This window comes from Chrysemys picta, chromosome 1 (assembly GCF_011386835.1).
Source record: "Chrysemys picta bellii isolate R12L10 chromosome 1, ASM1138683v2, whole genome shotgun sequence".
Lineage (NCBI taxonomy): Eukaryota > Metazoa > Chordata > Testudines > Emydidae > Chrysemys > Chrysemys picta.
The window spans coordinates 113,730,448-113,756,173 of record NC_088791.1 but is presented as its reverse complement, the minus strand read 5'-3'; the positions used below and the strand labels follow the sequence as shown (position 1 = coordinate 113,756,173).

At 42.3% G+C, this 25,726-nt stretch overlaps 1 protein-coding gene across 4 annotated transcripts; it reads left to right on the top strand.

Annotated features, from left to right (window-relative positions):
* Positions 1-10,083: 10,083 nt before the first annotated feature.
* On the top strand, positions 10,084-25,697 carry LOC101940524 (aldo-keto reductase family 1 member C3-like). Of its 4 annotated transcripts, none has more exons than XM_065567067.1 (9): positions 10,084-10,426; positions 14,249-14,416; positions 15,751-15,925; positions 17,199-17,276; positions 20,037-20,159; positions 21,563-21,672; positions 21,911-22,076; positions 23,040-23,122; positions 25,412-25,697. In XM_065567067.1, the coding sequence occupies exons 1-9, from the start codon at positions 10,374-10,376 to the stop codon at positions 25,449-25,451; spliced, it is 996 nt and encodes a 331-aa protein (XP_065423139.1). In that variant the 5' UTR covers positions 10,084-10,373; the 3' UTR covers positions 25,452-25,697. The 4 variants fall into 4 exon arrangements, with proteins under 4 accessions (XP_065423139.1, XP_065423125.1, XP_005288093.1 ...); XM_065567053.1 differs by lacking the exon at positions 25,412-25,697 and adding an exon at positions 23,339-24,135 and having other exon boundaries at positions 10,085-10,426; XM_005288036.4 differs by having other exon boundaries at positions 10,092-10,426; positions 15,809-15,925.
* The last annotated feature ends 29 nt before the right edge of the window (positions 25,698-25,726 follow it).

The window sequence follows — 25,726 nt, the reverse complement described above, 5'->3', positions numbered from 1 at the left end:
CTCTGACAAACAGAGGCTGGGGACACCATTCCTTACCCATCCTGGCTAATAGCCATTAATGGACTTAGACAAACCCATGCATTTAACTGTTTCCTAGAGACTAGCTCCATAGGGTCCCTCACAAACAAGATGGTTACTGTGGGTTTGTCTTTAGTATAGCTTATGTACATACTCCACGAACTGAGCGTTTGAGCTTGTTCCATAATCTGGGATGAGCCTATGTTGTGAAAACTGAAATGCTCAAAATAGCACATGCATGTGAATGGACACAGGGTGCTAAAATTAAATTAACCCAGGGGTTCTCAAACTGGGGGTCAGGATCCCTCAGGGGGTCACGAGGTTATTACTGGGGGTCGTGAGCTGTCAGCCTCCATCTCAAACCCCACTTTGCCTCCAGCATTTATAGTAGTATTAAATATATTAAAAAGTGTTTTTAATTGATAAGGGGGGGGGTTGCACTCAGAGGTTTGCTATCTGAAAGGGGTCACCGGTACTAAAGTTTGAGAACCACTGAATTAACCCCTCTGGAGCCTTGGGGGGAATGCAGGGGAGGGGGGGCCTCCCTTGGTAGGGTTCGGAAGGAGGTAGGTGGTGTAGGATATTGCTCTTCTCATGTGATCCCTCCCCCAGTGGCTAATTTTAAATGAAGTTACCCTCCCCTGACATGAATCTCCCTATGGCACTGAAATTAAATATAAACTATAATTTGGCATTTGAGAAATGAAAGGGATGGTAGCCCTAAGGCAAAAGCTAACAGCTTGGCTCTTCTTCAAGCCTCAAACTGCTGAATGAGCTTTAGGGTAGGGAAGGCTGTGCCTCCCAAACAGCCTGGCCCTGCCCCCTATCCAACCCCCACCCACTTCCTGCCCCCCGACTGCCCCCTCAGAATCCCCGACCCATCCTGCTCCTTGTCCCCTCACCGTTCCCCAGAGACCCTCCCAACCACCACCCGGGACCCCACCCCCACCAACTCCCACTCCCTGTCCCCTGACTGCCCCAACCCCTATGCATCTCCCCCCACCAAGTCCTGACAAACCCCCGGAACGCCCACAATCCAACCCCCCTGTTCCCTGTCCGTCCCCCGCAACCTCTGCCCCATCCCTGTCCCCTGACTGTCCCTGGGACTCCCTGCCCCTTATCCAACCCCCCCTACCCCTTACCCCTGGCTCCCCCCTCACCCAGAGCCTCAACATGCCACGTCCATGAGCGTCCCTGGACAGCACTGCAGGTTGGCTCCGGTAGGGCCTGTGCTCCTCCCCGCTCAGAGCCGCGTGGTAAGGGGATGGGGCTGCGAGCTCCAGGCCAAGCGGAGGGAGCTCAGGCCCCGCTGGAGCTCGCAGCCCGCCCCCTTACCATGCGGCTCTGAGCGGGGCGGAGCTCAGGCCCCACCGGAGCCAGCCGCTTTAGCTCTAGGGTGACCAGACAGCAAGTGTGAAAAATCGGGACGGGGGTGGGGGGTAATAGGAGTCTATATAAGAAAAAGACCCAAAAATCGGGACTGTCCCTATAAAATCGGGACATCTGGTCACCCTATTTAGCTCTGTCCAGGGCCGCTCCTGGATGCGGTGCGCTGAGGCTCCGAGTGAGGGGCGGAGGTGGGGTCGGGCTGGGGAGGGAGCCTCAGCCATTCTCATGGGGGCCCCTGTGGAGTCAGGGGCCTGGGGCAAATTGTCCCACTTCCCCCCCCCCGCCCCACTAGGTGGCCCTGGTGATCAGTAGTTGTTCAAATTGTTAACAGTGTTATGCCCTAATGTTGTTCACCGAGTTCAGTGGTGTTTAGTGTAAACAGTCTCATTACACTCTGTCTTTTCACTGAATGTAAAGGTCCTTTTTAATGTCTCTTCTGTGTGTCATTCTTGGGTGAATGCCCACAAGGCAAATCACTTGACAAGTTTGATTCTGTTTAATTTCAGAATCAGTTTAATTTATTAATCACAAAAAAGGAACTCTACACAATATTTTCTCATTAATAAATTAAAGTTGCTGGTGTGATTATTTGGGGGGGGTGGGTTACTCGGTTCAGACTGCATAAGCCAAACTTCAGCCTGAAATAAACATTTATGTCCAAGTGATATTAAGCTGCTATAACATATTCATGAGTTCCACTAATGCCAAAATAACTCTCTCCTATTTTCTTTTCTGTTTCTTGGAACTGAAGAACATCTGAAGCCTGAGGGTGAGTCAGCCAGAGATCAAGCAATGGAATTAGCACGGTTTGCTGTTTCTACCTCAGTGCTCCTTTTCAGTAAGACTCAAATCTTAAGAGCAAGAGAGGGAATAGAAAGGTTACCAGTGCCAGCAGTAAGTCTTCTATACCTCTGCTTTTGGCCTTTTCTGTTTGTTTTATTGAAGGTCTTGCTGCTGTGAATGGCCTCATTCCTTGGTCTAGGCAAGAGCATGAATATATTTGTCTCATACAATGTGTGAAAATTCCTTTCCCCCTGGAGATACAGCCTCAAGGAGACGTCCTGTAACTGCAGATGTATGGTTTTGTGGCTTTATTCCACACATCATGCTACTTGTCCAATTCATATCAATGACCGCTCTTTTAGATCATCCTCAAATGTTACCAATCAAACACAATCCCATTGTATCTCACACTGAAAATGATGCAGCTAGCTATCTGTCCTTTGCGCTGACCCTGTGACACTGCTATGCAGCAAAAACAGTTTCATTTCTGTGTCTCTGCTTCCTGCGTTTAGCAGGGCTAAAATGCATCACAGTCAGGATGTATTTTCTCCTACTAGGGTCTATCAATCAAAGGTGACACCAGCTACTTAAGCAGTAGTGTTGACAGGCTACCTTATTGGCCAAAGTGAGGACGTTCGTAATCCAAAGAAGAGGCTCCGTTGCAGGAAAAGTAGGTGAAGTGCATCCTCTGAGGTTTTGTGAGGGTAAATTGATCAATGCCTGGAAGGTGCTCCAATACCAAAGTGATGTCAGCCATAAGTAACTAATGGCATAGTTGTGGACAAACTAGTATCTTATTTTTAACTTGCAAACAAGTACATTGTTATGTGGACTCCATTTTATACTTGGGCAGTGAAGAATGTAATTAATGCTGTTAGTCCTAGCAAGTCTATTATCTTTGTACATTAGTTTATTTACTGTGTTGCATACAACCACCTCACAGTATGACCCTTTTGATAAATAGGCAAAGAAGATGGCATTTCATTACAAAGATATTTTAGAAAACCAGTCCTTGGATATGCAGCCTTGGAGAAAGAATGTTATCATATTTGTTCTATTTTATTTCTTAATTCTTATAGATTTGACATACTTTTCCCCACCCTGAGCTAGTCTGGAGGTCCGGGAACAATCATTGCAGAAATTTAAGTTTGACTATATTGATCTCATTATTCACACTCCCTGTTCTCTCTCAATAAATATTTATATCCTAAAACATACTGCAGAAAACAAAGTCCAACTTCCTTCTTGAAGAATTAGCCTATGATGACTACTTAGGGGAACACAAAAAACAACAACAACAAAACCTAATGTATATAGAACAATACAATATTTTGAGGGGAAATTCTTCCTGTCCCCAGTTGGTAATCAGTTTATATTCTGATTCATCTGGATTAATAGCCTTGTAGAGTTAATTATTGCTAGTAAAAATATAGATGCTACCTGTTCTTTATGCTGTATTGAAAATCATATTCCTTTAAGCCATCCACTAAGGGCCTGATCCAAAGCCCATTGGAATCAATGGAATTATTTTAATTGACTTCTTTCGGCTTTAATTCAGATTCTAAGGTTCCAAATATTTTAAATTTTCTCACACAAAATATCATAATGAGTGCAGTACAATAGAAGGGGAAATTATTCTCACTGATGTTTTTATTCCTATATTAAAAGGTGATGGAAAAAACCTAATTGTCATTGTTTTATAGTTTGTATTCTTCATTGCCTCTCCAAATAATGTCTTATCCAAAATTATTTTTTGTGCATGCATGCAGACATTATATATTAAACCCAAGTGTGCACTTCACGATTCAAAGGTAACTCTAGTGCATCAGAAAATTCAACAGTAGATATAACAAGTAATAAACCTAATCTTGGTTTACTATATTTAAACCACGTGTAGGCTTTTTTAACTTAGCTAGATATATACTTTTCAGAAAGTATTTAACTTAGATTAGCCAAGCTTTCACTTTGAGTAGAAGGCTATACATGTATACAATTTCTTGTATAGATAGAATTTTCCAACTCTGTTTGAAAATTTGCAATAACTAGTATCTGGAGAAACAAAGTTCAGTTCAAGGTAGCTTTTGATTTAGGTGAAATGTCTCGTTACAACGGAGAAGAAAGTTAATAAATACATTTTATCTTAAATGACTCTTAGGTGTTACCAGTAGGGAGAATGCTTCATGGTGAATGCCCTAGTGCAAACAAACGTACCTAAGAGTATAACAATTAGGATTGGAATAGGACTTTGCAAGTCATCTATTCAGTTGTCCACTGTGTGGCAGGATTGAGTTAAATAAATCAAATTCTGCTGTACATTACTCTAGCACAAATCCACAGTAAATGACTGCAACTGAATTACATTGCTACATAAAAGTTACGTGTGTTTAAATCCAGAGTAACATGTAAGCTCCTGTGTAATTCTTCCCTTAGCATTGCTCAGCAGCTACTAGGCACAATGCAGAATTGAATCTTCTGCATATTAACATTCCTGTGGGAAAGTTTGCATCTAGCTTCAAAATTGTCAACTGGCCCTTTTGTCTATAAATGATGGGAACAAATTCCCAATTTCTGGAGAAGTTTGGATCCAAATCTGGAGATGAATTTCGAGTTTGAACCATATGTGTGTTAAGCCTAAATAATTCCACTACATCCAAAATCAATTATTCTAGGTTCAATGTTTACTAAGAATAAATATCCCCTGTAACATCCTTCTACTTTCTGTGCCTACAGACAATTATAGGTATGACCCAATTCAGCTTTATATAATATTTATAAATGTTTGTTTATATATAAGCTTTATATAATGGTTGACAATTATATTTTGAGTTTATTTTACTTCCAAGTGAATAAAGGTGTTGCTTATAAGCTCTGCCACAATGTAATATCTCAATGAGGACTATACAGTAAGGTTTATTATTATTTTATTTATCAGTTGTATTACCATAGTGCCTAGGAGACCTTGTCATGGAGTAGAACCCCATTGCATTAGGTGCTATGCAAACAAACACAAAAAGATGGTCCCTGCCTCATGAAGTATTAGAGAAGACAACAGCTGGATAATGGAAGACCAGGGAGTACAAGGAAACAATGTACCGCCCCAGACTGGGAGAATCTCGCCACCACTCCCAAGAGAAATCAAAGGGTGGTGGTGGTTAGTGACTCCCTTCTAATGGGGACAGAGGCATCCATCTGCAAGCCTGAATGGCATGCTGGGAGATGTGCAAACCTAGTGAGGTGACTTTAAACTAGGTCCGAGGGGCAGGAGGCAAAAGCCCGCAGGTGAGTCCAAAACACGGAGACTTGGGTGAAAGGTCAGAATGTGGGGCGAATGTTGAAAATCGCACCATTGACAAAGTCGAGACAAGAAAATATAGTGGAGAAATCTAATAAACCTCTTTAGATGTCTGTATACTAATGCAGGAAGTATAGGGAATAAACAGGAAGAAGTAGAAATACTAGTGAATAATCACAAATACCTAGGGCCCTACCAAATTCATGGCCCTGAAAAAAGTGTCACGGACTGTGAAATCTGGACCCCCTCCAGCAAAATCTGGTGTTTTGTGTGCTTTTACCCTATACTATACATATTTCATGGGGGAGATCAGCGTTTCTCAAATTGGGGATCCTGACCCAAAAGGGAGTTGTGGGGGGGGTCCCCCACAGGGTTATTTTAGGGGGGTTGCAGAATTGCCACCCTTACTTCTGCACTGCCTTCAGTGCTGGGTGGCTGGAAAGTGACAGCGCCAGCTCTGAAGGCAGCGCCCACCAGCAGCAAAACAGAAGTAAGGGTAGCAACACCATACCATGCCATCCTTACTTGTGCGCTGCTGATGGCAGCGGCTCTGCCTTCAGAGCTGGGCTCCCGGCCAACAGCCACCGTTCTCCAGCTGCCCAGCTCTGAAGTCAGCGCCACTGCCAGCAGCAGCGAAGAAGTAAGGGTAGCAGTACTGCAACCTCCCCTACAATAACCTTGTGACCCCCACCCCCACAACTCCTTTTTGGGTCAGGACCCCTACAATTACAACATCATGAACATTCAGATTTAAGTAGCTCAAATCATGCAATTTACTATTTTTAAAATCCTATGACTGTGAAATTGACCAAAATGGACCATGAATTTGGTAGGGCCCAACAAAGATGACATAATTGGCATCATAGAAACTTAATGACATAATTCACATGACTGGAATATTGGCATAGAACGGTACAGCTTGTTCAGGAAGGACAGGCTGGGAAAAAAAGGAGGAGATGTTGCCTTGTATATCAAAGAAGTATACACTTCCATTGAGGTTGTGACAAAAGTGGGAGGCAGACCTCTTGCTAGTCTCAGGATAAGGATAAAAGGGGTGGGGGGAAGGGTGATGTCATGGTGAGGGTCTACTATAGACCAGATAACCAGGAAAAAGGGGTGGATGAGACTTTTTTTTAAAACTAATAAAAACATGCAAAACACGGGAATTGGATGGTGATGGGGCACTTCGACTAACCAGACATCTGTTGGGAAAATAATACAACAGAGCATAAATTATTCAGCAAGTTCTTGGTATGCACTGGAGACAACTCATTATTACAGAAGGTGGAGAAAAAGACGAGGGGAGAGGCTATTTTGGATTTGATGCTGACAAACTGGGAGGAAGTAATTAAGTATCTAAAGGTGAAAGGCAGCTTGGGTGAAAGTAGCATGAAATGGTAGAGTTAGGATTCTAAGGAATAGTAGGAGGGAAAACAGCAGAATAAAGACAAAGGTCTTCAAGAAGGCAGAGTTTAGTACTCACAAAATTGTTAGTTAAGAGCCCGTGGGAAGAAGTCTGAGGGGGGGAAAAAAGAGTGCAGGAGAGTTAGTAGTTTTTTAAAGGGATATTTTTAAAGGCACGAGCAAACTGTACCAATACATAGGAAGATAGGAAATATGGTAGGAAGCCACCCTGGCTTAACGAGGAGATCTTCAATGACCAAAAACTCAAAAAAGAAAGGTCAAATTACAAAGGATGAATATATATATAACACTCCACATGCACATAAGAACAAAATTAGAAAGGTAAAGGCCAAAATTAGATTAAACTAGCTAGAATAAGAAAGCATTTTGTAAATACATGGGAAGCAAGACGAAGACTAGGGACAGGTTAGGCTCACTTTTAAATGAGGAGGGAAAGATGACAACAGAAAATGCAGCAATGGCCAAAGTGTTAAATGCCTTTTTTGTTTCAGTTTTCACAAGAAAGTTAGCAGGGATCAGCTGGCTAACACAGAAAACAACAGTGTAAATGGGATAGGCTCTGAGGCTAAAGTAGGAAAAGAACATGTTAAGAATTACTTTGACAGGGCTTGATGAAATACATCCTAGAATACTTACGGAAGTGGCTGAAGAGATCTCTGAGCCATTAGCAATTATCTTTGAGAACTCATGGAGAACACAAGAGATACCTGAGGACAGGAAAAAAGTGCAAATATAGTCCCTATCTATAAAAAGGCAAACAAAAACAATCCAGGGGATTATCACTCCTCTTAACTTTGGTCCTGGGAAAGTTAACGGAGCAAATAATCAAACAATCTGTAAGCACCTAGAAGATAATAAGGTAATAGTCAATATAGATTTGTCAAGAACAAATCATGTCAAACCAAGCTGTAGCCTTCTTTGACAGAGTATTAAGCCTTGCAGATAACAGCTACTGCTTCCCCTATCAGTGGCTCACAATTGAGCTGGAAGGGTATATTGAGTGGGGTCTTGCAAGGATCTGTCCTGGGTCTGGTTCTAATCAATATATTTGTAAATAAATTGGATAATGGCATAGAGGGTACATGTATAAAATTTGTGGACGATACCAAGCTGGGAGGGATTACAAGCACTTTGGAAGACAGGAATAAAATTCAAAACAATCTTGACAAATTGGAGAAATGGTCTGAATTAAATGGGATGAAATCCAATTAGGACAGATGGAAAGTACTACACTTGGGAAGGAATAATCAATTGCACAAGTACAAAATGGGAAATGACTGCCTAGAAAGGAGTACTGCAGAAAAGGATCTGGGGATTATAGTGGATCACAAACTAAATATGGGCCAACAATATAATATTGTTGCAAAAAAAAGCAAACATCATTCTGAGATTTATCAGCAGGAGTATTGTAGGCAAGACGCAAGAAGTAATTCTTCTGCTCTGCTCAGTACTGATAAGACCTCAGCTGGAGTATTGTGTCCAGTTCCGGACACCACCCTTCAGGAAGGATGTGGACAAATTGGAGGAAATCCTGAGGAGAGCAACAAAAATGATTAAATGAAAGCCCGGTGGGAGTGGCAAATGGACGATGGGGAGGGAAAATGTTGCCAAGTATGCTTCTGCAACTGCCCCTGCCAGCTACCTGGAGTTTGTCTTCATTCCCACGTATGGAGGAGAAGAGTAAGCAGCCAGGCTGTACCAATGGATCCCTATAGATGGTGGGTATCTCAGGAGTGGAGTAGCTCACAGGTGCTTTTGCAACAGTCCCTGCCAGGTAGCTGGGGTTCATTGTCACTCCCAGTTCAGGGAGGGAAGAGTAAAGGTACATCTACACTCAGAGCCGGCTCCAGGCACCAGCCCACCAAACATGTGCTTGGGGCGGCGCCTGGAGGGGGGCGGCACAGCGGGGCCCCGGCCGGGCTCTCCGCCCTCCTCCCGGCGCTCTGGCCGCCGGGGGCTCTCCGTCCTCCCCCCGGCGCTCTGGCTGCCGGGGAGAGCGGAGAGCCCCAGCTGGGCTCTCCGCCCTCCCCCCGGTGCTCCGGCTGGTCGGGGATTGTGGGCCCACGGCCGGGCTCAGCGGCCGCGCTGGAGGGGGACGGGGACGGCAGGGGGCTTTTTTGCCTAGGGCGGCAAAAAAGCCAGAGCCGGCCCTGTCTACACTGACTTTTAAAACCCACAGCAGTGAGTCTGAATCTGGGTCCAGAGACTCAGATTTGTGCTACAGTGTCTACACTACTGTTTTTAGCATTCAGGCTCAGCCCCTGAGGCCTGAGCTCCGACCCAAGCCACAATGTCTACGTTGCTGTTTGTAGCACCCAGACCTTGTCTGTCGACCCAGGCTCTGAGATCCCTGCAAGTTTTGCAGACGTATCCTGAGTGGCCTGGCTGTGCCACTGAATGCTATGGTCATGGTCTGTATTTAAAAAATTTTAGTAGAAAGCATTGCACGTCTGCTCTTTGAGAGGCCCTCAGTGTATATTCCGTTGTTCTAGCCATACAGTTGCATGTGAATATTTTATTAAAACTATTTTCTTTAGATTTGTGATCCACCTCAAGTATTCATTTAAAGATGTATAGTAAAAAGGATCCTTTCACTATTCCTGATTTTTTTTTCTTCCACATAATAAAGAATCAGACCCACATTTCTTCTCCTTGTTGCATTACTGGAGTTATTCCAAGAAGAACACACTGCTCTGGGAGCCCAGCGCATACTGGTGATGTTGAACTCTACACTGTACATTTTAAATAGAAATTCAGAACAACTTCTCTATCATGGTTCTAGCTTATTGGGAAGGAATGAAGGTCTCTTTGTAATGCAGTTATTGAGTCTTGTTTCTGATTTTGATAAAAGTTTCTTATCTATATTCCCTGAGCCAGTAGATCAGGGTCGCTCAAATTTGTAATTCATAGGAGCAATTAAACAGTAGGCAATTATCTTGTACTATTTTCAGATAATATAATTTTTAGTTGCTTCTTCTGAGTGTGAAAATTTAGTAACATATGTAATAAGTGTTAGTTCTAAAATGCTTTGTTAGAGATTATATCACTTTTCCTAATTATATTTTTCTGGAAATGCTTTGCCCCCATTGTAGAGTGACTGTGAATTTGAAGGGAGATCTTTTGTACGCTTTTCTTCTATGTCACATGGAAGCAGTATTAAGTCAATAAAGTTTGAGGAAAGAGTCCGATCTTTGAACCTGTTGATAATGATAGTGGGTTTTCTGAGAGCTTTGTCATTTTGCATTTATACTTTTTTTCCCCCTTTATGCCTGCTGCACCAAACTTGGCTACTCCTTTTAGTACACATCATAGAAAAATACAATTAAAATAGAAATTCATACTGTGTTTTCTTTCTGAAGCTCTCGCTGGCCCATACAGCAGTGCTGAAAAATTTCAGCATTCAGAAAAGAATCGAGGAAATACTGTAAAGAGATGGAGTTTGACAACGACCACTGTATTAAGATGAATGATGGGAACAAAATTCCTGCAGTGGGATTTGGTACCTATTCCCCTGATGCAGTAAGTAAATCTTTCATGGATTTCTTTGTCCTTAACCTATTGATTAACATTGCTGGGAACTGCTATAACTATTGCCTGTATCAGTCCAGAAAGATCTGCAAGATGAGATCCCTGTATATCTAGTTTATAAAACTATTGACAATGTCTGAAAAGTGCTTTGGGGGGTTGAGTGAAAGATGATGCCTGTATATAAGTGTAAGAATATCATCATTCTGTAAGAAATGGTTTTTGTTTTTTATTATTTGAGTGAATCTCATGCTGATTCATGACTCCTTGACCTAGCTTTGCCAAAACACCTGATGGATAGCAACCCCAACCATTCACACCTTGAACCCCCACATGCATCTGTCAATCCACCTCTGTCCTGACCTCCAGCACCCAGCTAGTCTAGTCCAGAGCCACTATATAACTACCCATGCAACTTTACCATGACCTACAGCACTCCCTTTTCCAGTTTTCGGCCCGTATGTCTCTGCCAATGCATTTTGGTCCCAACCTGAGCTAAATGGAAACCAATTTCCTTTAAAGAGAAGTTAGTTATATTTAGCCCTTGTAGTGCTGCTCACTGAATTACACTGAGGGAAGGAATATTAGTATATTTCCTTTTTTCTCCCTTCTCAACAGTCCGGCTCCCTGCTGATCCCAGTGTGGAGGGGGCTGGTCTAGTGGTCAGAGCAGGGGACTTGGAGTCAGAAGATCTGATTCTGCCTCTAAATCACTTATGTAACCTTTGGTTCTCTTACTTGCCTTTTGTGTTTCCCCAGTTTTGTAAAATTCTGATAATACCTGTCAAGTATCTGAAGAAGTGAGGTTTTTACCCACGAAAGCTTATGCCCAAATAAATCTATTAGTCTTTAAGGTGCCACCAGACTCCTTGTTGTTTTGATAATACCTGAATTACCTCACTGGGTTTAGCTCATAAGGATCACATTTTCAAAAGCACCTAAAAGACGTAGAAGCCTATGTCTCATTGACAGGCACTTGGAAATGGCACTGCTTTTGAAGATTTTACTCTAAGAGTTTGTAAAATTGCACTGGGATTCTCAGATGGAAGGTGCTAAAATGTGCAATTTATTACATTTTTTTAAAGTCTTTACTTATTTTTCGCTCCTTATTCCTATCCATGACTTGGGGAGAATTAAGCCTGACTAAATACTGTGTTTAAAAAAAAAAAGCAAGGGCCCCTCTGAAGAGGACAGCTGCACGTGGATCTTTTTCCTTCTACCTGGTACGTAGAAGCCTTGTGGTACCATGACATGTTTATTGTCCTAGAATAAAGGTGAAGTATAGACATTTTCTGTAGAGCTCAGTGACTCAGCTCTTTCCAGTGAGTCCTTCTAGTCTTCTAATCAGCAGGACTGATCTGATCTCTCTCCTCTTCCTCCTTCTCCTCCTCCTCCCCCAAAAGACCATCTCCTAAAATATGACTTTCCTACACACTACAATCTGTGTCAACTGCAGCTGTTCACTCAGGCCTGTTTCTCAGTTATACTAAGGCTCCTTAGGACCCCCGCGCTGACGTGGGTGTAATTTAAGGCCCCATCACACTGCCTGCAGAGGTGATACGTGCGATTTGAAAACCGTCACCTGCTTCCTGCCAGAAGCGGGCAGATTGGAAGCTGGTGGGAGCCGCCTGGCCAGCTCAAGCCCTTGGCTGTCCGCAGTGTCTGGCTGCCCGGCAGCCCTCCCTGCCCTTCTCCCTGAGCCGGGACACCTATGCATAGCCAGGGGCTCCCCAGGCAGGGAGGGTGGCACAGGTCCGAGCTGCTCTCCCAAAGGAGCCCAGCTGCCATGAGATGCTCTTCGGGGTGTTCGCTCACTGCTGCCCTGGTGCTCCTGGCTCTGTTGCTTTTCCTCAGCCCAGAGGCGACATGTGGGTCGATCCGATGCAACCCCTCCCCCCAAAAACTTTAAATTGTGCCCACCCACCATCAAGAGTTATGCATCATCTCTGACTGCCAGAGTGATGTAAAGGGTGTGACGTTGCACTCCATATGTTTTATGGAAATATGCTTATGAGTGTGAATATGATGTAACTGGAATATGCTTTAGGCAAAAGGTCTCTTGTAAGGTATCATAACAAAGGTTATAACCTACTGAATATATTCCTCCTATTTGTATGCATGTAGCATTCCTGCATCTCAAGCTAGACATATGAAGTATAACTCTGAGGTCCTATTGTAATTACGCAAAGTGTGGGCCATTAATGGTGGTTTAGAATCTTGATGGCTCCCATTGACCAGAAATAATCAGTTGTACATGCCCTTAGTTACTTGAAAGCCTTCCTGTGTACATGTGGGCCAGCCCATGGGGAATGGAGACTGCGGGGTCTTACAGTGACATGTGACCGTGTCACCTGATAATGAAATCCATCTCAAATCTGATACTTTTCTATTTAGAAGGAGGGGTGGGGACCCAGAGAGACAAAATATTCCCACCTTGTGCCAAAGCTATAAAAGGAGGTGGAGCAGGACAAGGGGGGGGGGGCAGTCATGACAAAACCCCTGATTACCACCTAAGATGTCTGCTGGAACTAACAAGGACTCTACCAGGGGAAAGGATTGGGCCCAGACTAGGAAAGAGTCTAGTCTGTGAAAGAAGCTTATTGGAACATCTCTGAGGGTGAAATATTACCTGTAATCAGTTTCTTAATGTAGTAGGCTTAGACTTTATTTTGCTTGGTGACTTACTTTGTTCTGTCTGTTATTACTTGAAACCACTTAAATCCTACTCTTTATACTTACTAAAATCACTTTTGTTTATTAATAAACCCAGAGTAAGTGATTAATACCTGGGGGAGCAAACAGCTGTGCATATCTCTCTATCAGTGATATAGAGGGCGAACAATTTACAAACGTACCCTACACAAGCTTTATACAGAGCAAAACAGATTTATTTGGGGTTTGGATCCAATTAGGAGCTGGGTGTCTGGGTGCTGGAGACAGGTAACCTGCTGAGCTGTTTTTAGTTAAAGTCTGCAGCTTTGGGTCTGTGTTGCAGCAGGCTAGAGTGTCTGGCTCAACAAGGCAGGGTTCTGGAGTCCAAAGCTGGCACGGAAAACGGGCTGAGAGGTAATTTCAGCGTGTCAGGTAACAGTCCCAAGGGGATCTCTGTGACCAAACAAAGGGGCCTTAGTGTAATGAGAATCAGGCCCACTTGTATTTATAAGGCCTGATTCTCCTTTCATATTAGGTTTTACACCACTGTAACTTCATTGACTTCAATGAGAGCAGATTTAGGCCCACAGGCTAGATTTTCTTTGATACTGGGAGAGAAATTGTTCAACAAATCCCTAGCTGAAGCTTGAAAATTAAATTTAAAAAAAGGCAAATGGGAAATCAGAAACCAATTTAGGAACTAGGTTTCTTTGCCCTTCTCTAGTATCCCCAAGAAGTTCATTTGCCCCTCCCTTAGGTCTTGCTTATCTTTTTTTTTATCACACCTGATTTCTCTGATAGGAAGCATGGCTGTTATCAGATTTTTTTTTAATCATTAATCTCAACAGAGTCAATATGGACCTAGCTGGAAGAAAGCTGAGTCATTGTCAAGAACAAACAGGGGTTCATAAAATCATAGTTCTCACCAAACAGTTCTAATAGCTGCCTTTGTTACAAATACTTTGCTGTGGTGTAAATGATAACATAAGATGCAGGGCAACAAAGGATCGGGCCCAGAATCCTGAAATTTCCTTTAAGGTAAATTCAAAATTATAAATGTGCCACTCTACTTTGAAGTCTTTCTGATGGTCATCAAAGCTCTAGGTGACTGACATACCATATCCCTAATCCCGAGAGATTGACACTACACCTTCTTAACCGGTAGGTTCAAAAAAGTAAATGTGAGGAGGCTACAAAGGTGGCTATTGAAGTTGGCTTCCGCCATATTGATGGAGCCTTTGTATATGGGACTGAGGAGGAGGTTGGGCGAGCCATTCACGAGAAGATTGCAGATGGAACAGTCAAAAGAGAGGACATATTTTACACAGGAAAGGTAAGTGGGTTTTGTTTTAACACAAGTATTTTTACCCTACTGCTTCCTGTGCTAATTTTTTCTAATTTATGAAGAATGGTGTAACCTACTCAAGGCCAGCATTGAAAGGATTCCCTTTAGGGGAGTATCATTCACAGACGTGGGAAATTGCTTTCTATACAAAGTTACAGGTTTGGGCACCAGGCTCATCTCTACATGTGTGAAAGTGAAGCTAAAACGGCCTCTTCATGCCCCTTAAAGTACAGATCACCAGACAGAACATTTTATTTTATTTAGCCACAATGAGCCATTCTAAGCTTCCTGTGCACAGTGGTAACTGCTTGAAAGTGTAGATTTCTTTTGAAAAGTGATTGTGTAAAAATGGCACCTTCTTATTCAACCAACCTGTTCCCTGTGTGCATTCACAGTAATATCTGTGTTTTCAGTGGAAGAAAAAATAAGCTGTCACTCCTTTCAGCTCTATAGAAACAATACGGCTAAGGGAGAGTCAGGTGGATTTTATTCCTCCTCGGGTCTCATCAACAAAATTGTTTACTAATTTCCAATCAATTACACTTCCACAAATGAATTAAAAGCAAGGGATTATCACTGAGAGCAAGATTTTTAGACATTGGGGTTGCAAAGGTGTCACTGAGAGTATAATTGGTTCTCCAGCATCTTTATTTCTGGAGGTGATGGACAAGAAGCAAAGAACCCAGCTTGATCCAGATTGAGTTTGTGGAGCTGTCAGTTGGAAAAGCATCTTTTTACTTGTAAATGGGGCACATTTGTATTGAATCACTGAGAGTCAATATTTAACACCAAAATCTCATTTTTACAGAGTCACTTTTCAGAGCAGAACCACATAGTAAATGGAGAACCAATGGCAAAAAAAGGAGAAAGGGGTTCTTGGGGTGGGATTCTATCCAGATTAGAACTGACATCTTGTTAGAAATGGCATTTGTATGAACTCCCATCTCCTGGTTCCCTGAGACAGACCAGAATTGTGTACAGAACTCAGTCACGTACCAAGGGACATCTTCCATTCCATTCTTCTAAGGGCCATCTAATTAAGTCAGACAACAGAGTGACTCCTAATAACCAAGGAGAACAAATTTAGCCAGAAAGATTTTAACCCTGAGAGTGGCCTCACATAGGGTTCCTGTACTAAGCAAGTGCATTTCTCACATCCTGGCTGTATTTCAGGCCCTAACCGTGCTTCTTCAGGAAACATTCACTTCTCACTCTCATGTGCAGCTTTGCACACAACCACCTCACAACACAACCCTTCTGCCAAAAAAGTAAAGCCAGTGGAATGTCATGAATAAGACAATTTAGAAAAGTGTTTTTTACAGAAAGAAGAGAAAAAAGAGAACTTCTTCAGAAAGAACAGTTGTTTTTGAATCATTACAGCTTGGGAGTACCTTTCACCGTCCTGAACTTGTCCGAAACTGCCTGGAACAATCGCTGAAGAAACTTAAGTTTGACTATCTTGATCTCTTCATTATCCATATCCCTGTGTCTCTAAAGGTAAACATTTATTTAAAAAATATACACAGGAAAACAAATGTTTGGTAGTATATCCATGGGCCAGAGCAGAGCTGTTTTAAAAAAAAGACCCGTAGTCCATCTAGTTGTATGTCCAGCCTACAAAAGTAGCCTATGATGGGTGCTCGAGGGGAAGGTAAAAGACAAAAGAAAAACTAATGCATGAGGCACACTCTATAATGCAAAAATTTGGGGGGGAGGGGGAAACTCATATTGTGTCTCATTCGCAGTCGATATATAGTAATCATGTAGGTTAACAGTCTTATGCTTTTAATCCTTGCTATTAAAACATCATATGCTACCTGGGTTCACTCTATGCCACTAAATATATCTATATCTTAGTGCACTGGCAAATTTACAAACTGTCTGGAAAACTCTTTAAATTCAAATAAACACTTAATGATCAAAAGCTAACTAGTTACTCTGGAAATTCACCAGTAATCTATAAAACTAATCTGAGGTTACTGTGATTTCTTATGGAGGGGGGTTAATCAACTATAACCTCTTTAGTTCATTAAGTGAAGCTTCTTTCTCTTTGTCAATGAAGATGTCATTTTGTGTGACACCATATCATGATTTATCTGTACTATCTCTAGGCCCTAATTGCTTTCCACAGGCATGCTTTGTTTTCATGGCGTATAAACACGATTTCTTATGAAAATAGTGTTTCGCTGAGCTAATTAATTTTCCAGTATTAACATTTATTGTCTTATTTACTCAAAATTATTTCTAGGCATCTAGGGTGAAATTTACTCATGGAACACAAGGTATGCTATATATTTCAGTCATGTATAGGCCTTTTACTCAAAAGTGATGTGTAGCTAAATTCTCTAGCTCAGTTTGACAATTTACAGTGACTGCTCTGCCTCTAGAGAAGTAGAAAATTCAGTTCAGTTCAAGGTAGTTTTAATTCAGATGATATCAGTTTTGTTCTGGTGCTGCTGGAGTCTTCCATTAGGGACTTAAAAGAAAGGGAATTGATAAGATAAGATAACTCTTAGGTGTTACTGGTAGGAAAATTCTTGGTGACTGGGCAATGATCCAGCTCTCAGTCTCTCATCCAAATGTTTTTAGCTTATGGGAATCCAAATGGTTTAGATAAAACCATTCTATTATTTTTACCAGCTTTAGTGTTTGACACTTCCCTCCTTCCCCACTCCTCCTGGTTACAACTCCTTCCTTGGCCACAAAATAATTAAAATCCACTTGTGTAAAAAACATCACGACCAAGGGAGATTTTCCTTTTGTTTTTAAGCCTGGGCCAGATTTATCACCAATGGATGAAAATGGAAAACTCATTTTCGATATTGTAGATCTGCGTCAAACTTGGGAGGTGAGTGACATGAATAACAGTGTTAATTAAGAGCCCATCCAGTTTCCTTAGGCAGCCAGCTGACTGTTACCCAGAAAGTGTTCAGAGTTCTATCTGTTTTTTAGTCATATGACCTTTTTAGAGAGCTAGGGAGAATGTAATTGTTATGTATGTGGGAGGCTGGGATTTTGAGTAAGATATGTTCTTGAACTGCCTATTGATAAAGTGCAGATTCACACCAGCAAGTAACTATAAACAAACAGCACCTTCACACTTAACAGATCTGACCCTTGTGTGTATTGAGCATCATTGCTGCCAGCTTTAGTGACCAAAATAAGTTTAAGCTGCTTTTTGCTCCAGTTAGCCCAGCAGCACCAACCAGCGATGCTCCTTCTTGTGAATCATCAACAGATTTTCTTACTAAAATCAAATCAGTGACACCTGTGTTAAGAAAATGATGTTGCTCAAGTGTCACTGAGGGTATAATCTGAAGACATTGGGGCTGCAGAGGCGTAATTGAACTGTTCTTATTAGTGATGATGCGCAAGTTGGAAAGAGTCCAACTCAATTGTCAGACTTCAGCCAGGTCTGCATACAGTTTTCATCCCACTTTAACTATTTCATTTAGGGGTGTGATTTTTTTTTTAAAACAAAATAGTTGAATTGGTGCAACCCCTAGGGTGAAGGCAGTTTTACCAGTACAGTGGTATCTTGCACTGGGGTATTTTATTCCCCTACATTTATGGGAATAAACTATACCACTATAGGCTCCTTTATAGCAGCATGACTGTACCCACTGTGATAAATTATATCTTTCTGGCACTCCCCTGGGGCAAGAAGGGGCATCTCTCTTGTCTCAAATATCCTTTTCTGGACAATTACATTACTATAGATCTGGCTCAAAGTGCAGAGTATGGCCCTCTGCCTGCACCTGATAGACAGCCTGTTCCCTTCTAGGGGTATAAAATAGTCCAAATGAAGAAAAGGGCACAGTAATTCTGCAGCCCTCAAAAAAAGGCCAGGTCCCTGCAGTCTCACACAGAGTGAGGATTTACAGTCCCTTGGCAGGAGATCTGGACTTCTTGTCCCCTATGTGCCCAAGCAACCAAGGCAAAGTCCCAGGGCTCGAAAAAGAGAAGTATAGAAAAGCCAGTCCTCTACTTCCTCAGAGGGCCCAGGAGGCCAGTGCGCTTAAGCAATTTCCACAGGAAACAACCCCTGTCCTCTGGGGAGCTCTAGCTCTGCTAACGCCAGAGTCCCGCCCAGATTGAACCAGTATCCTCCCTTTTAAGCACTTGCCATTCGCCAGGCTTGACAAGCCTCATAGGTGTGGTGGATTGTGCCCAGAGAAGCTCTTTAACCCTTTCTGATTGCTGTGGGAGCTGCCCCATCATACTAGAAGTCTACTACATCCGTGTCAGACTGATATAGTTAAAGCAGCACAATAACTGTGCGTAGACCAGACCTTCAATGAGTGTTCAGGGCAGCTAGTTAAGTGAAATATATTTTCAATTGTAAACTGAGCAGATTTGAGGGGGAAATCACTGAGACTCAACAAACATGAAACCTCACATGCCATTTTTACAGAATCACTTTGTAGAGCAGAACCGCACTTTGAGATGCTTTGGCCTTCCCTGGTCTTAGGGCAGGGATATTGTCAGGGACAGAATTGTAGTCTGGGCTTTACATGTGGTGATTTCCACAGAGGAGGGATGAAATATTCTGCCCTAGAGTTAGCCAAGATGAGGATTCCATCAGATCCCTAATTCTTTAGCTAATGCTCTTTGAGTAGCTTAGTGTTGCAACTTATTAGTGGGCCAGCCTGTCAACACTGAAGAACTAGGTTCAAAGTCTGTCCACGCTTACCCACATTACAAAGTCCACCACTCAGTTTAATACCATTGGTGCTTCTATATCAAGAGAGGCCAGAAATGAAATACAAAGGGACATCAGGTCAGAATCAAGGTGCATTGGTAGAGTTTTGGGCATTCTAATTATCCATTTATCCCTGGTTCTAATTGGTGCTATAGGTTCCTCATTTTCATGAGTACTAACTTAACTTCCTCATTTAAAAAGAAAAAAGCTAAAACTTCTCCTGTGATATGTGCTTTCCCTTCAGTGGACTCTAGCAAACTTTTTTTCTATTAAATGTAAAAAGTAAACCGAATTTACAATATCTGTTTTCATAGCACTGCCTGTGCTCTGAGATTCTGCAGTCATTTCCTGTTGTACCTCAGACACCACAGTATGACTACTATCAGTAAATACAGACATTTCAATGGTGACCACTGCATTTATCCATCTCCTTCGGTATTTCTTGTGTTTCCCCCTTAATTTTCATTCTGAATTTTGTTGTGCTATAAAGCTCCTAAACTGGTATTCATAATCCCATACTTATGTGGTACCCTTATTTCTGTATTGTTCACAAGCAGTGATTGGGTATTGTTATGTCTTTGAGTTCTTTATGTATGAAGGATAAATTAGAGAGGAAGCTACAGAGAAAGGCGGTGGCCAGATTGTCTACTTTCTACTGGGGGGAAAAGATTACTTTATTTCACAATGGATTGGACAGAGATCTGATGCCTAAGTGAACAGTTGGAAAATGTCTCTAAATCAGAGTTTCGTTCTAGAATAAATCAAACTTCCCCTACTGTACGTGTAGTAATATTTTGGTGGAATAATTTTATATTGAGTGGGCCCAGTTGAGTGTAATTTTTCTAGTCTCTCAGAAATTATACTACCAGTAGTGATAATAGAACTGTCTGTTGTTGTTTTCCACAGGCCATGGAGGCATGTAAAGATGCAGGCTTGGTGAAGTCCATTGGAGTGTCCAATTTCAACCGCAGACAGCTAGAAATGATCCTGAACAAACCAGGGCTCAAGTACAAACCTGTTCTCAACCAGGTAAAATGCTGACCTTTGGGTAGAGACCTAAAAGTATTGAGTTAGAAGAAATTCATAACTTGTAGTCAGTGAAGAGTTTCATTTATGGGGGGAACTATTGCTCCACTTCCAGTAGACACAAGCCACAACAATTAGACCTGATATTGAACTCCTCAGAATTTGTGGGTGTTGCGACAGCTGACGTTAAAGACAGGGGCCATTAGCAACTGTAGATTCAGGTTCTGAAAAAAAAATAGTTCTATGTTGTTTGGAACAAGGGCTTTGTTTGTGCCCATCACTGAAATGGTGAAAAACGTATGCATATCAAGAAAGAATGAAGTAGAAAATACCCATAAAGGAAACAGTCTCTGAGAGAGGCAGGAGAAAGATAAGCTCTGTACATCCAGAGATCCTCATTCCGCTGCTATGGGAATAGACTTTCATAGCAGCAGCCCTTCTCTGCTTGGAATGTGAGGGTGTTTTGTTACCGGGATGTCCAAACTCATACTCAGAAATGTGGCTTACAGGCAGTAGGTTCAGAGAGAGATGATTCAGATGGACTATGTTGTTTTCTTATCCATTTTCCTACCCTTCACATAGATACCCAGATGTATTCCATACATGCTGGATAAAGACAGAGAATTGAGTTATATATGATAAGCAAAATAACCCAGGATATGCACAGCATCCCATAGTCAGTTTTTGAAAGTAATTTTGCCTCTCAACTAATTTTTTTTCAAACTTAGCATAGAACAAGTTCTGTATGCAGAATACTATATAGGTAGGAGGTAATTTTAAAGTTTTAAATCTAAACTGTTTTAAATTTCATTAAAAATAATTTGTGAGTTGAGACCAAGCATGAGAAATTTGGACCAAGAGACTACTTTAGGGGAAGTTATCAACCACTGAAAATAAGGGCTTAGAATGAGAGTGCCATCTCGTCCATAACTGGTCCCAGTACAAACCCATAGAACATCCACTAGTAACAAACTCAGTCTCTCTCTCCAACTAATGGTCATTGCTTTAATGGCAGTGTTAGTCCAGGCAATGATTTTGATCCATATCCTAGCTATGTAACAATACACGATGGGCCAAAATTAGTATCGAAACTGAGGTTTCAGTGGGACTAGACACATGAGTAAGGCAAGCAGGACTTGGTTCTGACTATAAATCCTTATTAACCCTATCCTCCCACAACATGTCTTGGCTTCTGTCCTTTACTAGATAAACTGTTGCTTGGGATTTTTATCAGCTAAACTGCACCCCAGGGTCACTTGCACTTCCAGGCTGTATTTTAATTGAAGGATATTTGATATTTTAGTATACTGTGTCCCGTTGACATAATGTCTGATGTTTCTTTTGTCTGACTGCTGCTGCTTATATGATCTGAAATCTCAATTTTGGGTTGCGGGTTGATTCTGCAGGTTGAATGTCACCCTTACCTCAACCAAAGCAAACTGCTGGCCTTCTGCAAATCCAAGGATATCCTCCTCGAAGCCTATTGTGCTCTGGGATCACAGAGAGACAAGATGTGGTAAGGAAAGAAACTGGACTGTGCTCCCAGGTTTAGAACCTCAATAATGGGTTAGAGGGTACTTTCCCCTCCTTCCATCTTCAAAGTATCTGATATTTATAAAGTTATATAATACAAATGAGAGCTGGAAAAGACCTAGTAGTTTATTTTCAGATTGCACAGGCATTGTCCTCACTAGGCTGAGATGACTGCATTCCTGATCCCCAAAATGCTCCCTGTTTCTCTGTTTCCTTTGTAGGATAGACCAAAGCACCCCAGTTCTGCTGGAGGACCCAGTACTGGGTGCAATTGCCAAAAAATACAACCGAAGCCCCGCTCTAGTAGCCCTGCGCTACCAGCTGCAGCGTGGTATCGTGGTCCTCTTTAAGAGCTTCACCAGAAAGCGTATTGAAGAAAACTTCCAGGTAAAACAGGAGTGCAGAGAGAAGATGGTGAGGGAGACACCTCCCTATGTACAGATTTAGATGGGACACCATGGAGGGTTGAGAACTTTTGTGCCCTTGTACAATATGGCACTGCAGGATCCTGCTTGAGAACTATCAGACATTGTGTAGCGCAGTTCTCAGGCAGGTTCTCTATACTTGGAGAAGGCTTTTGCCACTTTAACATTTGAACTGTGTAACTTGGCACCCACTAGAGAATAAATAATAATATGGGGAGAAAAAACCCTGGAGTCCTCCTTGTGTCTCCAAAAGGGAAAATTCTGAGGGAGCAATTGATTTATGAAGCCCTTTCCCAAAATGACTAATGCTACTCTTGATATCAGATGGGAATATAGGCCCCTCTGAGCATTGGAAAGACAAATGATCTTCCAGTAGGAGTGTACCCCTTTCCTGCCCTCAGCCTCTTGCCTAGACCATGGGTCCTCTCCAAACTCTGATCTGTCCTCCCCTGCCCATTTTAGTCCAGAATCTTAAACATCCCAGGTAAATCAGGGTATAGCATCCCTAGGTCTATTTTCCATACCCAAGGAACAAACCTTACAATATCAGTCTGACAGATTTATTCTAGATTAAGGGAAAAACAAACCAAGAAAGAACATCTGTGTAAGAGAGCACAGTGTGTATCTCCTCTGTAAGCACCCATTTATATCTCAAAATGGCAGCTGCCTCTACAGACAGCAGATTGCTAAAAGTACAAAGGTGAAATACACAGAAAATAAAATCACAACAGTTACATAGCTAGATAACCTTCACCTCTGAAATATATAAAATACAATGGAAATAGCAGGCCCAGATTAATATACCTATTTCATTTCTTTTCACTTAACATGGGCCTTGTGCTTCTGTAAATGCACATACATCCCACTATTAGAAGGGCTATGCCCAGCAGGAATAACCAATGTTTGATCCTGTCTTCTGTGTCAGGTTTTTGACTTCCAGCTCTCTGAGGAGGATATGAAAACCATTGATGGGCTGAACAAAAACCTTCGCTACCTGAGCTTAATACAGTGAGTCACAATACTTTGTATTTTAGTACTCTGTGGAGAGGCAGGAGAAAGGCAGCAGTGGTCACCCCACAAAGAAATAAGGTTTTGTGTTATACTGACCCTCGTGATCACAAAGGATGTACTTAGGATCATAGCTTTTAGGACTGGAATGGATCATGCAATTTAAGGCCAGAAGGGACGACCAGGTCGTTTAGTCTGATCTCCTGTATTTCACAGGCTATCAACACCACCCGCTTGCTGAACCCAACAACCAAAACCAGACTGAAGCATTATAGCCCACAGGAGACCAGGACACAAGGTCGGTGAGGTAATATCTTTTATTGGACCAACTTCTGTTGATAGAGAAACAAGCTTACACAGAGAGCTCTTCTTCATGTCTGGGAAACTTGTCACAACTAAATACAAGGTGGAACAGATTGTTTGGCATAAGTAGTTAACGCACATTTCAAGGGGCCATTCAAGGTTACACCCCTTTAACACCCCTCCATTCATAGGGGGAAAAGAAAGGAGGGGAAGGCAGCTGTGTGTGTGTGTGTGTGTGTGTGTGTGTGTGAATAGATTGTTATAATAATCCATAAATCCAGAGTCTCTTTTTCAGTCCATAATTTTAAGTGACTAGCAAAGTTATGAAGTTAAGCTCCCAGGTTCATACTTTGAAAATGTTGTGCAGGTTTCCTTTGAGGATGAGGAGTGATAGGTTTAAGTGTTCACCCACAGGTGATAGGGTGTTTTTATATTATCACTTTCCTGGGTGAGTTCATTTGGGAATTTAGTGATTGTCTGGTTTCACCCATATAGTTCTTATTAGAGCATTTAGTGCACTGGATAAGGTTTACCACATGTTGTGATAGGCATGTGTAGGATCCATGGATCTTGAAAGGTGTATTGGGGGTGGAGGAGGGTGGATCCCTGTACCAGTGGCAGGATTGCATGTTAATCCGGCAGGGTCTGGTGCCACTTTGAGTTTGTGTATCCTGGTCTGTTGGGAGCTTGCTTCTGGTGATGAGATTGGGGGGGGGTTGTTTGGAGGCCAGAAGAGGGGGGTTCAGCTCATCAGAAGCAAGCTCCCTACAGACCAGAGCCTGTCCCTCTGACCCACAGAAGTTGGTTCAATAGAAAATATTACCTCACCCACCTTGTCTCTCTAATATCCTGTGTCCGACAAGACTACAACAACATTGCACACAGGAGACTAGAAAATTATGTGCCACAGGCAGTGAATAGGAGAGATCGAGGTGCACCAGTGCCCGAGGCCCCCACAATGACAGGATTTGAGCCATTATCCCAACACATTCCTAGTAGTCGTTGATCTCGTTTAGCCTTGCTCCAGTTTCAAGGCAAAATAACAGCTTCCCTTGAATGCCAATGTCATTGTGTCACCATCCTAATGGTTATAAACTTTTCCAATGTTCTGGAAACTCTGGGATCAGTCCAGGGCCCCGCTAGGGCATTTGTTGTGTTCTAGTGGCATCAGAATTGGGATCTCCCTGGTGGCGAAGAACCCACAGAGCAAGGTCCTGTGCCATACCCTCCAAGATGTTGGCATAGGGGATTTGCTGAAGGCTCTTCTGGGGAGAGAGTGTGGCCAGAGGGCTGCTGTGCTCCAGCAATCCCCAGCTAGCAGAGAGCATCTTAGGAATTAGCCCAAGGATCAGAGAGTTGCAGACTTGTCCTTTGTGGATACACCCCTCTTCCCTCCCTCACTCATCCTCCAGCTCTGCACAGTGCCACAGGGGGCAAGGAGTTCAGCTGTACCCAAATAACCCTGATCTTTGCAGAAATTTGGGTCTAGATTAAACATTCTTTGATCTGGGTGACCTTTACATCTGCAATGGGCTAAACCAAAACACACCCAAATTTTGAATCCAGATCGGGATCTTAACTTTACAGTTTGGGCCTGTCTGTATTTTAAAGACAATTTTCCCACTTCATAAAAGCCCACTATTATTTGTTCTACCCTCACTGTTTACTGAGAATAATCCTCTCTTGTAACAGCCTTCTGCCATAGGCAGTCACAGACCATTCTGTCATGTTTTCTCCAAGCTTTATTAAATTCCAGGTGAACACACGTATTAGTTATAATAAACTGTGCTGTAATGTAATGTCCTCTCAGTAGAGACTATACATTAGAGCACTCCTGTGCTGAGATAGTACAGTGATGGGCCTAAAGAAAACCCTAAAACAGATAGATAGCATTGCATGTCTGCTCTTCGAGATTCCTGCGGTTTGCACTCAGATGTCCTAGTAATGCAATTACATGGGGATATTTAATAAATATTTTCTTTTTAGACTTGTGGACCACCCTCAGTTTCCATTTAAAGATGAATAATGGAAAGGATGCTTTCAATGTTCCTGATTTTATTTCGTATGTGAGGTATCAGACACACATTTCATCTCCTTGCTCCATTCCAGTGATTAGTCCCAGAGAAGCGCCCTGTTCTGGAAGTCCAGCTAGTGCTGGTGATATCAAGAGATCTACACTGTACATTAAACAGAAATTCAAAACAACTCAGTCTCTGAATGGAATGGTTCTGGATTGCTAATGGGGGAAAAATAAAGGTGTCTGTGTAATTCATTTATTGAGTCTAGTCTCTATTCTTTAAT

Excerpts from the sequence above, each read along its gene's own strand:
- LOC101940524 (XM_065567067.1), top strand. The coding sequence starts at position 10,374 with ATGATGGGAACAAAATTCCTGCAGTGGGATTTGGTACCTATTCCCCTG. Across the intron at positions 20,160-21,562 it reads ACAAACCTGTTCTCAACCAG|GTTGAATGTCACCCTTACCT; the intron begins GTAAAATGCTGA and ends TTGATTCTGCAG. Across the intron at positions 21,673-21,910 it reads TCACAGAGAGACAAGATGTG|GATAGACCAAAGCACCCCAG; the intron begins GTAAGGAAAGAA and ends TTTCCTTTGTAG.